At 41.1% G+C, this 12,206-nt stretch overlaps 2 protein-coding genes across 2 annotated transcripts in view; both read left to right on the top strand.

The window, feature by feature from the left end:
* The window catches only part of LOC141051130 (uncharacterized), a 96,790-nt gene extending 95,077 nt beyond the window's left edge, over window positions 1-1,713 (top strand). The window contains 1 exon segment of the mRNA XM_073548016.1: window positions 958-1,713. Coding sequence (XP_073404117.1) covers window positions 958-1,499 — 542 coding nt within the window. The 3' untranslated portion in view covers window positions 1,500-1,713.
* LOC141051008 (uncharacterized) overlaps window positions 1-12,206 on the top strand; it is a 407,743-nt gene that overhangs the window by 14,726 nt on the left and 380,811 nt on the right. The window lies entirely within an intron of this gene.

Genomic DNA, 12,206 nt, shown 5'->3' with positions numbered 1-12,206 from the left:
GAAATATAATTAACACGACCTGACATTACACATTGTTTTATTAGATGTTTGGATTTGTCATATGCTTTTCTACCTTCAATTCCATTTTGCTACACACCCTGCAATGTGTGGAAATGTTTATATTTTACAAAAGTACAAAAATTATTTTATTCTTACCAGGTGACTGTATCAGAAGCTCAAAAGGACATGTGATATCTTCAATTGAGGATCGTGACATCGTACAACACCCTAGTGAAGAGGATGCAATTACGCCAGAAAGCCAAGATATCCCATTAGCCCTTCACAATGAAGATCTATCATCTAATCCTTTTCAACAGGTCCTATCTTCTGATTTATTACAGACTGTTATGAAAAATAAAAATAACAAAAGGGATCTTGAACATGAAAGATCTCACAAAAGCAAGAATCCATTCACTTGTTTAAAATGTGGAAGATGTTACCTAAACATATCAAATCTTGTTGAACATGAGAAAAGTCACACAAACGCAAAGGAATTTTCATGTTCAGAATGTGGAACACGTTTTTCACGGAAATCACATCTTTTTGAGCATAAAAAAACACACAAAGGCAAAAAGCCATTTTCATGTTCTGAATGTGGGAAATGTTTCCCGACTAGTTCAAAACTTATTATACATCAGAGAATTCACATGGGCGAGAAGCCGTATTCCTGTTTTAAATGTGGGAAATGTTTTACAGAGAAATCACACCTTATTACACATGAGAGAAGTCACACTGGGGAGAAACCGTTCTCATGTTGTGAATGTGGAGCATATTTTAACTGTCAATCTAATCTTATTAGACATGAGAGAAGTCACAGAGGTGAGAAGCCATTTTCATGCTTAGAATGTGGGAAGTTTTTTTCTCGGAAATCAAATCTTGTTGACCATCAAAAAACTCACACGGGTGAAAAGCCATTTTTTTGTTCAGAATGTGGGAAATGTTTTAAAAAGAAGTCAGATCTTGTCACTCATCAGAGAATTCACACAGGAGAGAAGCCATTCTTATGCACAGAATGTGGGAAGTGTTTTAACCAAAAATCACATCTTGGTATGCATCAGAAAAGTCACACCGGAGAGAAGCCATTTCCATGTTTAGAATGTGGGAAAGGTTTTATTCAAAAATCAAAACTTTTTGACCATCAAAAAACACACACAGGGGAGAAATCATTTTTATGTTCAGAATGTGGGAAATATTTTAAATTAAAGTCAGGTCTTGTAACACATCAGAGAATTCACACAGGGGAGAAGCCATACTCATGTGCAGAATGTGGGAAATGTTTCAACCAAAAATCATATCTTGCTAAGCATCAGAGAAACCACTCAGGAGAGAAGCCATTTTCATGTTTACAATGTGGGAAATGTTTTACTCAAAAATCAAATCTTGTAGACCACCAGAAAACTCACACAGGAGAAAAGCCATTTCCATGCTCAGAATGTGGCAAGTGTTTTTCTCGGAAATCAAATCTTCTTGATCATGAAAAAATTCACAAACGGGCGTAGCCTTTTCATGGCCAGTTTTAAACTAAGTATGGTTTTGTTATACATCAGAGAACTCATACATGGAGAAACCCTTCTAATGCTCAGAATTTTAACCAAAAATCATATCTTCCTAACAATCAGAAAAGTCATTTCCATGCTCAAAATGCGGGAATTTTTTTCTAGGGAATTAAATGCTTTTTGAAATTAAAATATTGATATAGAGAAAACTCTATAATTATGTCCTGAATGTGGTCAATGTTTTAAATGTAACTGAAAACTTGTTTCCTAGAGTTGTTAGATTTGATGTAAATCAAATGTGTGTCGAATTTTTAGAAATTTACCAAACCCAGTGATTTTTATGAATTTGTGATTCGCTTCATGTAAATAGCCTTAAAATGAACCTGTCAGCAGGATTTTGCTAAGTAAACTACAGACATTGTCAGGTTGGCGCTGTTACTCTGATGACACCTGGGATGAAGAAATCAGTCTTGTGCTTCTTGTGTAATCAGTGTTAGAAGTTTTCAGTTAATGAGAGGTTTGTGCAGTGGACTGTAGGCAGTCTTATCTTGGTGTTCTAGACCAGAGAAACAAAGAAGAGACCTGCCCATAGGCCCACCCCAAAGCACAAACATGTTTCTCAACTTAGAGAAAGAGACAGACTGTTTGTGCTTTGGGGAGGCCTGTAGGCAGGTCTCTTCTTGATTTCTCTGAACTAGAGCAGCAAGATAAGACCCTGCCTAAAGTCCTGCCCAAATCACGAGCATCTCATTAACTGAAAACTTCTAACACTGATTACACAGGAATCACAAGAAGGATTTCTTCACCACACGGTATCATTTTAATCAGTGTAATAATGCTTGTAGTTTACTTAGCAAAATCGCCTGCTGACAGGTTCACTTGAAATGACCACTGCCATTTTACACATTGCCTAATATTGGATCCATCAGAGAAAGCTTTCATGAATTTGGGCACGATCAGGCAAACTTCCCTATAATGCCTCGCAGTTATCACATCACCTGGCCAGCCAATCAGGAGGCGCTATCACAGACTGAAAGCAAAATCAGGGAATGAAGCTGCCGTTTTTTTGGTTTAGCTGGATAGTGAGAGGAAGTCACAGATTAGCCTAAGAGATGGGAAGATGAAGCCATAAACTAGTGAAGACATTCAACAGATCGTGTGTGTTCTAGCACAACAGTGAAAGAACTTACTATGTAGTCTGTGAAGAAAAGGGAATAATACAGAGATTTATTTCATAGTGAGAAAAATAGGCGAACTAGCAGTAATTGATCACTGCATTATAGTGCTGTTGCTGCATTTGAGCTACTCAGTTTTTTTCCATACAAAAGTAAACTGTCTGCATTGCTGAAAGCAGTGCACTGCTTCACAAAGTGTTCATGTCACACAATACAGATTTTATGCATATATGGTAATTTTTATATACGTACAGTACATGGCACATCAACACGGTGGCTTGTTGCCAATTTTGGACAATGATTTGTTGGTTGCTCTTTTTTTTGAAAAGGAGGACACTTTTGTTAAAAGAATGCAAAAGAGAATTAAATAGTATAGATATTTAATTGTGGTTGTCTGCTTCGCAAAGTGAAGTTGGCTCTGATGAAGTGAATGCACCTCGTTGAGAATTAAACTGAATTATTTTGTGACCTCTATCTATTGAGAAGCCAGTAGCACAGCATATCTACTTCTCTATATTTATTAATATCAACGTTGAATTTGCCAGCTGGGCCCTTATTTATGATCCCGTCCTTGTATTGTGCTTTCTCACACTCAGGTGAGCAGTTTCTGTATTTATAAACGTCTTATCTTGATAACGCCTCATTTTGCGTTCCTTTTGATTTTCTAGTTTTTATTTTGGCACAACGCTTTATTTTCAGACCTGAGGTATATACATGCAACACCAATTGTACAGCCTGTTACTACTGCTTTTTTTGGGCATGCTGTGTACTTAGCATTTCGTAGTTGGTCAACTTTGACAAATGAGAAATGGTGCTTCAAAATATTGCCAAATTTTGGTGCAGTAGGAAATGTGTGGTATTAGAAAAGGTTGTAATGGAAATGTAAAGGGAAAAAAAGAATATGAATATACAAGCAACAATTGCAGAACCACTGGCACAAGACACCCGAGCAAGTAGTACTAACAAATGCAGGTCACAGTTTGTACCCATTTACCTCTAGCAATTGTGTTATTTGGGAGGAATTGGAGAACATTATGGGCTATATGGTGAATTATTAATCCTGGTTACAGCAGGATGATATTGCCTCTGTCAGTGACACCATCAATTTGGGTCAGTGTATTGCATATTCCTCTTATGGTACTGGAAACCATAGGACTTTGAATTGTCTCAGGCCAAGAGTATAGGTTGAGAAGAGAAGGGGTCCTAGGACAGAACCTTGAGGGACACCAACAGAGAGAGGGCGAGATGAGGAGGTAGTGTGGGAGTAGGAAGCGGTAAATGTGTGGTTGATAAGGTATGAGGAAATATAGCATAGGGCAAGGTCTATGACACCATAGGAAGAGAGGATCTGTAGTAGGAAGTAGTAGTCAACTGTGTCGAAGGCAGAGGACAGGTCTAGAAGGAGGAGTATAGAGAATTGTCTGTTAGCTTTGGCTTTAAGTAAGGCGTTAGTAAGTTTGGTGCAATGGTGGGGACGAAAGCCAGACTGTAGGTTGTCGAAGAGCGCGTTAGATGCAAAGTGAGAGAGAGGTCCCAAGGAAAATAAGAGCTTATACACTACAGAAGAAATAAAGAGAGAGGACCCTGATGAACATAAGAGCCTACAGTCTACAGTAGAGAGAAAGAACCCCACTGAGCATAACAGCTTACAAACAAGAAAAGAGAGACCTTCTCAGTGATTCTGGAGATGGAAAGCAACTCTGCTGTACAAACTGTACTACACTGGGAACTGCTGATCTATGTTGACCCCGGTACTGACCATCACTGTACAAGACATGATAATCCGCTAGATGTCATAGCTGCAGGGCAACATAGGGAGGCTGTGCAGCAATGCAAAATGACATTAGCCTGCTCTCTGATGCTGCAGCAGTGTGGGAAATGTTGCAGGGAAAGTTTTTTATTTTTGCAAATCAAATCTCAAAATGTTCAAATGTGCGTGAAACCGTGAATGTCAGGGTGAACTCGATCCTTTATGGATTGATTCAATCATTTCTAATTGGGGACACTAATTTTTACCTGCAATCTTAACCACCCAATTTAAAAACTTTTATCGTGCTAGTAACTCATCAAGATATTATTAAAACTAAAACAATCTGAGAGTTGGCAGGTGATAGTTATCTTAATTTCAAAAGCGCACAGTGCAATCAATGAAAATCAAATATCCCCTTTACTCAAACTAAATGCATCAGATGTACAGTTGAAACCAGAAGTTCACATACACTATATAAAAAGATACATATGCATGTTTTTCTCAATATCTGACATGAAATCAAAATAAACCTTTCCCGTTTAAGGTCAATTAGGATTACCATAATAATATTTGCCAAATGCCAGAATAATGAGAGACAGAATGTTTTAAGACATTTCTATTACTTACTGCAAAGTCAAAACTTAATATACACTAAGATTGCTCTGCCTTTAAACAATTCTGGACTGCCCATATGAAGATGTCATGTGTTTGGAATATTCTATTTTTGGCAACATCTGAGTTAATTACCTGTGAATGTATTTTAATGCACACCTGAAACACACTGCTTCTTTGTGTAGTATCATAGGAAAGTCCCAAGAAATTAGCCAAAATATCAGGAAGAGAATTATGGACTTGCACAAGTCTGGCTCATCCTTGGATACAATGTCAAGATACCTGATGGTGCCTCATTCATCTGTACAAACAATTACCATATTTTTCAGACTATAAGATGCACTTTTTACCCCAAAAAATGTGGAGGAAAATGGGGGGGGTGTATTCTAATCCGGATGTACCGGCTGTGGGGGGGAATTAGGGGAGCAGTTTCGGCAGAGCAGCGGGTCACAGAAGCAGGAGCCAGCTGCTGCGGCTAAGTCCTGTGCCCGCTGCTAAAGAGAAATGAATATTCACTGCATTCCACGCCCATTTCTCTTTAATAGCATCCTGGTATGATTGGCCCCCATCTTGGTCCTGATATGCATGGTCCCAGCCTTTCCTTATCCTGGTATGATTGGCCCCCGCCCCCATCCTGGTATGCATGGCCCCATCAGAAAACATTTAAAAAACAAACCACTACCTTCCCGGCGCTCCCTCGCAGCGTCCTGCTCCGATGCCAGCAGCTGCTTAATGCTTGTAAACGGCGCATGACAGGGATGTCATGAGCTGCTTGCAAGCTGAAGGGCAGCTGCTGTGATACTTAATTCTCTGCTCTCCGGGACTGTGTGCATGCAAAGCAGTGAGTATTCATTGTTCTCTAGTAAGCACAGTGTCAGCCGGAGCCTTCCTATTGCTGCCAGCAGACACGTGTGCCGATACACAAAAGGAATGAATATTCACCCTATTGCATGAATATTCTTTTCTCGTAAGTATTGGATATCATTAACCCTTCTAGCTGATGTCAGCGCTACTAAAAGGACTGTCTTTAATGATATGTATTTCATTGGGACAGACTCTAAAGGCTCAAAGGGAGGAACCAATAGGGCATCCAGGACCAGATTTAGATCCCAGGAGGGAACCCAAGAAATGTGAACCGGGTTAATACGTTCACAAGCTGAGATGAACCGAGAGCTCCACCTATCCCCTGCTACATTATAACCGTAAAGGGCCCCTAAGGCAGATATCTGGACTTTTAGTGTATTAACAGACAGGCCCAGCTCTCTACCTCTCTGCAAGAATTCCAAAATAGCTGTGATCAGAACTTCCCTAGAGAAGGTATCTGTATGGAATTCTAGGAATTTCCTCCATATCTTACTATAAATCTTTGTAGTAGATTCTTTCCTACTCTGCAGGAGCGTGTTAAAAGCCTCAATCTTAACTGCCTCTCAAGTTCCATGCTGTCAAGTGGAGACCCTCCACTGGAGGATGAAGGAATGGACCTTGAGAAAGCAGATTGGGAACTGAAGGGAGGACCCAAGGGTCCGATATTGACATGGCCCGCAGGCAGGAGAACCACGGTCTCTTGAGCCACAACAGTGCAATCAGGACTATTCTCGCCTCCTCTTCCCTGATCTTTCTGATGACCAGTGGTAACAGCATTTTTATTGGAAAGGCATATGCTAGCTTGAACTGCCATGGAGCTTGAAGAGCATCCACTATCTCTGGATGATTCGCTGTATTCAGCGAGGAGAATCTCTGCACCTGCTTGTTCTCTCTCGTGGCAAAAAGGTCTATTTGAGGAAGACCCCATAATCCCATGATTCCTCTGAATATCTGGTGATTCAGACACCATTCTCCTTGATGCAACACATGACGGCTCAGGTAGTCGGCTTTTACATTTTCTTTTCCCATCATATGAAGAGCAGAAAGGGAAAGAAGATGGGTCTCGGCTAAATCGAAACATCTTTCTGCGGATATCAGACGTCTTCATCTTGTTCTGTCTTGTCTGTTCACATATGTGACTGCCGTGGTGTTGTCTGACAGAATTCTTACATGTGAACCCTGAAGCTGTGGAAGAAAATGGTGCAGTGCATGACTGACCGTATCCAACTCTTTCAAATTTGATGAATTCTGTAATTGCTCTATGTTCCACTGTACCTGAGCCAGGCTATCCCCCATATGGGCACCCCATCCTTCAGGGCTAGCATCAGTAGTGATTACACAGGATGGCCTTATCATCCATGGGACACCTCTAGAAAGATTATCATGTAACCACCAGGTCAGAGAAGCTAAGACTTCCATGGACAGGGTTAACATCCCCCCAAGATGACCTCGCAAACATTTCTCCTTGAGGATCTGAGGCTGCAACCCCGGGTATGATACTGGGCCCATTGGACCGCCGGGATACAGGCGGTAAGGGACCCTAGAAGGGACATAGCTTTCCTTAGGAACATCGGTGGTCTGTCCATTGCTGCTCTAACTTGCTTTTATGAGTGATATCTTTACCTTTGGAAGCAGGCACCTCTGACTTGTTGAGTCTAGGTGAAGACCCAAAAAGGACTGAAGAGTCTGTGGTACGAGCCTGGACTTCTCGAAATTGATGATCCACCCTAATGCCTGTAAGGACGAAACTGTGTCAGCTAGGCGATTCCTACATTGGGTGGTCGAGTTTCCTACTATCAGAAAGTCATCAAGACATGGTACAATTAATGTGTACTTTTGAGGTAAGAAGGCCATGACTTCTAACATTACCTTCGTGAAAACTCGGGGTGCCATATAGAGACCAAAGGGTATTGCCGTGAACTGGAAGTGGTGGAGCTCCCCTGCAAAAGACACCGCCACCCTGAGGCATTTCTGATATTCTCCATATTCTGATATTATCCATGTATGGGAAGATGCTGATACGCATCTTTTAGAACCAGTCCAGCCATCATACATCTAGGAAACAGAAGTTTAATGAATTTACGATTGTAGATAAATGTGTTTAACTTCCTTAAATTAATGATCGTTCTAAATGACCCATCTGGTTTAGAGACCAGGAACAAAGGGGAGTAAAATCCCCTTCCTTCCTGCCCTTCTGGAACTTGTATTAAGACCATTTTGGCCAGTAAACTCCGAATTTCTGCCTCAAGTGCCGCTTGTTGTATCGGCGATTTGAGCGATGTAATGATAAATGATTCATGGGGAATCTGATGTAAATCTAATCTCAACCCAATTTTTACTATGTCTAAGATCCAGGCACATGTTGTTATCGCTTCCCATTTTTGGTAAAGAAATCTCAGTCTGCCTCCTACCGGAGGATCTGGGTTATCGGTATCTGCTACCTTTCCGGGAGGAGGATACCTTAAACATGGCACTTCTTTGTTTATCTTCCCCTGTAGTCCAACGGCCTTGTCTTTCCGCCGTCCTTCTTTTATTAAACGGCCGTCTCTTACATGCCCTCTTATAGAATAGGAGAGACTGATTAGGGAAACCTTTCTTCTCTTTTGCTTTGGTGAGTATCTCACACAGCACACTTCTGAAGAGGAACTCGCACGACACGGGATAGCGCCGAGACTCGTCTTGGACTGCGTGTCCCCCCCCTCCAACTCTTAAGCCATAGGGCGGCGCGTCTAGTATTATTAACTAGACCAGCCGGCCTAGCTGCTAGGTGTAATGAATCAGCCGAAGCAGCCACCATATATGCTGCTGCTCCTCTGATTAAAGGGATGGGAGACAGCAATTTGTCCCTGGACACTTTTTGCTTGATTTGCTGTTCAAGCTAATCAATCTATACCAGCATGGAACTAGCCGTACATGTACTGGCTATGGCTGGCTTAAAGATTCCACTAGTAGCTTCCCACGATCTTTAGTGAGGCCTCCGCCTTGCGATCAAGTGGGTCCGATAACATGCCTGCATCTTCCACCGGTAGAGCTGATTGGAAGTGGAGGCAACCGCTGTGTCTACTTTAGGGATTTTGGTCCTGTTAAGCAATTCCTCGTCACTAAACAGATATTTCCTCTTAGAGGCTGAAGAAAGGAAGCCCCGCTGATTTTGTTTATCCCATTCAAGGATAAGCAAACAAGGTAGCTTTTAAAGGGGAACTGCTACCTTGGATCTAATCCTTATAAACAGGGAGGAAATGGTTGAGGAGGTAAAAGTGGCTGGGACCCTAGGAGGTAGCGACCATGCTATTTTAGAATTTTGGATAACTAGAGGAGGAAGACCTGTGAAGACTCAGACGTCAAGGTTAGATTTCAGAAAGGCAGATTTTAAGGGATTCAGAAAGAGAATTGGAGGGATCCAATGGCTGGATATCCTTAAAGACAAAAATGTCCAGGAAGTATGGGAAATCTTGAAAAATGAAATTCTCAAAGCACAATTGTTAACAATTCCGAAAAGAGGGAAGAATAGGAAGCATTTAAGGAAACCAGGATGGATGAACACAGAACTTAAGCACATGCTAAAAAGGAAGAAAAAAATGTTTATAAAATGGAAAGAGGGAGGCATATCTAAAGAAGAATATAATGCTGTCTGCAGAACCTGCAGGGCACAAATCAGATTACTAAAGCTGACAATGAATTGAGGCTTGCAAGAGATGTCAAAAGCAATAATAAAGGATTTTGGGGATATGTCAAACTGTTGTGAGTTCATTTTCCCCTCGTCACTGAGGTCTGGTGAACTCCCTATTCTGGTAAAGGAAGGTAGTGAGCCTGATTATCAGGCACCTGAGCCTAATGAGGATGACTGGCTGAGTGGAGTCACGGACTGGATATAAGGCTGCCGGATTTTTACAGGATGGAAATGATGAAATGGTATGACAGGATGTTGAGAAGGCCAAACTTTTAAATTCTACTTTGCATCTGTTTTCTCTCAGAAAGGAAATGTAACATCAACTGTTCTTCACTGTCCTATTAAGGGAATAGAAGAATCCAGGATATCTATAAACAGAAAGATAGTGAGGAAACACTTAGCTAACCTAAATGAATTCAAGTCTCCAGGTCCAGATGAATTACACCCCAGAGTACTGAAGGAGATAGCAGAAGAAATTTTTTGAACCCCTCCATAATCTTTGAAAATTCTTAGAATCATAGAATCGTAGAGTTGGAAGGGACCTCCTGGGCCATCTGGTCCAACCCCCTGCTCAAAGCAGGATTCGCTAAATCATCCCAGTCAGATGTCTGTCCAGCCTCTGTTTGAAGACATCCATTGAAGGAGAACTCACCACTTCTCGTGGCAGCTTGTTCCACTCATTGATCACTCTAACTGTCAAAAAGTTTTTTCTAATATCTAATCTGTGTCTCCTCCCATTCAGTTTCATCCCATTGCTTCTAGTCTTTCCTTGTGCAAATGAGAATAAAGATGATCCTTCTACAATGTGACAGCCCTTGAGATATTTGTAGACAGCTATTAAGTCTCCTCTCAGTCTTCTCTTTTGCAAACTAAACAATCCCAAATCCTGCAACCTTTCCTCATAAGACAGGGTTTGCAGACCGGTCACCATTCTGGTTGCTCTTTTCTGAACTTGCTTCTTGGAGAACAGGAGAAGTCCCAGAAGACTGGAGAAGAGCAAATGTTGTTCCTATCTTCAAAAAGGGGAAGAAAGTGGACCCAGGCAACTATAGGCCAGTGAGTCTGACTTCTATACCAGGAAAGATCTTTGAAAAAATTATTAAACAACATGTATGTCAGTACCTGGAAAAGAATGAAGTGATTAAACAGAGTCAGCATGGGTTTGTAACTAATAAGTCATGTCAGACTAACTTAATTTCCTTCTATGACGGAATCACTGATTGGGTGGATCAAGGAAATGCTGTAGATATAGTATATCTTGACTTCAGCAAAGCATTTGAAAAAGTATCTCATACAATCATTATTGAAAAACTGACTATGTATGGAATGGACAAGGCAACTGTTAGGTGGATTCATAACTGGCTTAGTGATTGGACCCAGCAAAGCATTTGACAAAGTATCTCATACAATCATTATTGAAAAAATGACTATGTATGGAATGGACAAGGCAACTGTTAGGTGGATTCATAACTGGCTTAGTGATCGGACCCAAAGAGTGGTCGTAAATGGCTGCACATCCAGTTGGAAGAATGTCTCAAGTGGGGTACCACAGGGCTCTGTCCTGGGCCCTGTATTGTTCAACATCTTTATCAACGATTTAGATGAAGGAATTGAGGGTAAACTGATTAAATTTGCTGACGACACAAAACTAGGAGGGATAGCTAATACTAGAGGAGAGAGAGAGGATTCAAAAAGATATAAATAAACTGTGGGCAGCAACTAACAGAATGGTTTTTAACAGGGAAAAATGCAAAGTACTACATCTGGGCAATAAAAATGAAAAAAGCATATACAGAATGGGTGGAATAGGGCTAAGCAACAGCACATGTGAAAAAGACTTGGGTATACTAATAGATCACAGACTGAATATGAGTCAACAGTGTGATGCAGCAGCAAAAAGGGCAAATGCAATTCTAGGATGTATTAACAGAAGCATACAGTCTAGATCACGTGAAGTCATTATTTCCCTCTACTCCTCTTTGGTCAGACCTCATCTGGAATATTGTGTCCAGTTTTGGGCACCACATTTTAAAAAAGACATCAACAAACTGGAGCAAGTTCAGAAAAGAGCGACCAGAATGGTGACTGGTCTGCAAACCCTGTCTTATGAGGAAAGGTTGCAGGATTTGGGAATGTTTAGTTTGCAAAAGAGAAGACTGAGAGGAGACTTAATAGCTGTCTACAAATATCTAAAGGGCTGTCACATTGTAGAAGGATCATCTTTATTCTCATTTGCACAAGGAAAGACTAGAAGCAATGGGATGAAACTGAATGGGAGGAGACACAGATTAGATATTAGAAAAAACTTTTTAACAGAGTGATCAATGAGTGGAACAGGCTGCCACGAGAAGTGGTGAGTTCTCCTTCAATGGAAGTCTTCAAACAGAGGCTGGACAGACATCTGACTGGGATGATTTAGCGAATCCTGCTTTGAGCAGTGGGTTGGACCAGATGGCCCAGGAGGTCCCTTCCAACTCTACGATTCTATGATTCTCTTTTGATTTAGGGTTTTTACTGCCGGAATTACATGGAAGGCCCTTTTTTCCTTTCTGCAAGTCCTGCAAACATTATTCCTTGTGTCGTCTGGGCCCCTTTTGTATCTATGCACCCCATAGTTTCCTAACAGATTTAACTAGGTT

Source organism: Dendrobates tinctorius, unplaced genomic scaffold (genome assembly GCF_039654945.1).
Source record: "Dendrobates tinctorius isolate UK_male_01 unplaced genomic scaffold, ASM3965494v1 ptg000155l, whole genome shotgun sequence".
In the NCBI taxonomy this organism is placed as follows: Eukaryota; Metazoa; Chordata; class Amphibia; order Anura; family Dendrobatidae; genus Dendrobates; species Dendrobates tinctorius.
The sequence above is the reverse complement of the archived record's forward strand: the minus strand, read 5'-3'. Positions and strand labels throughout refer to the sequence as shown.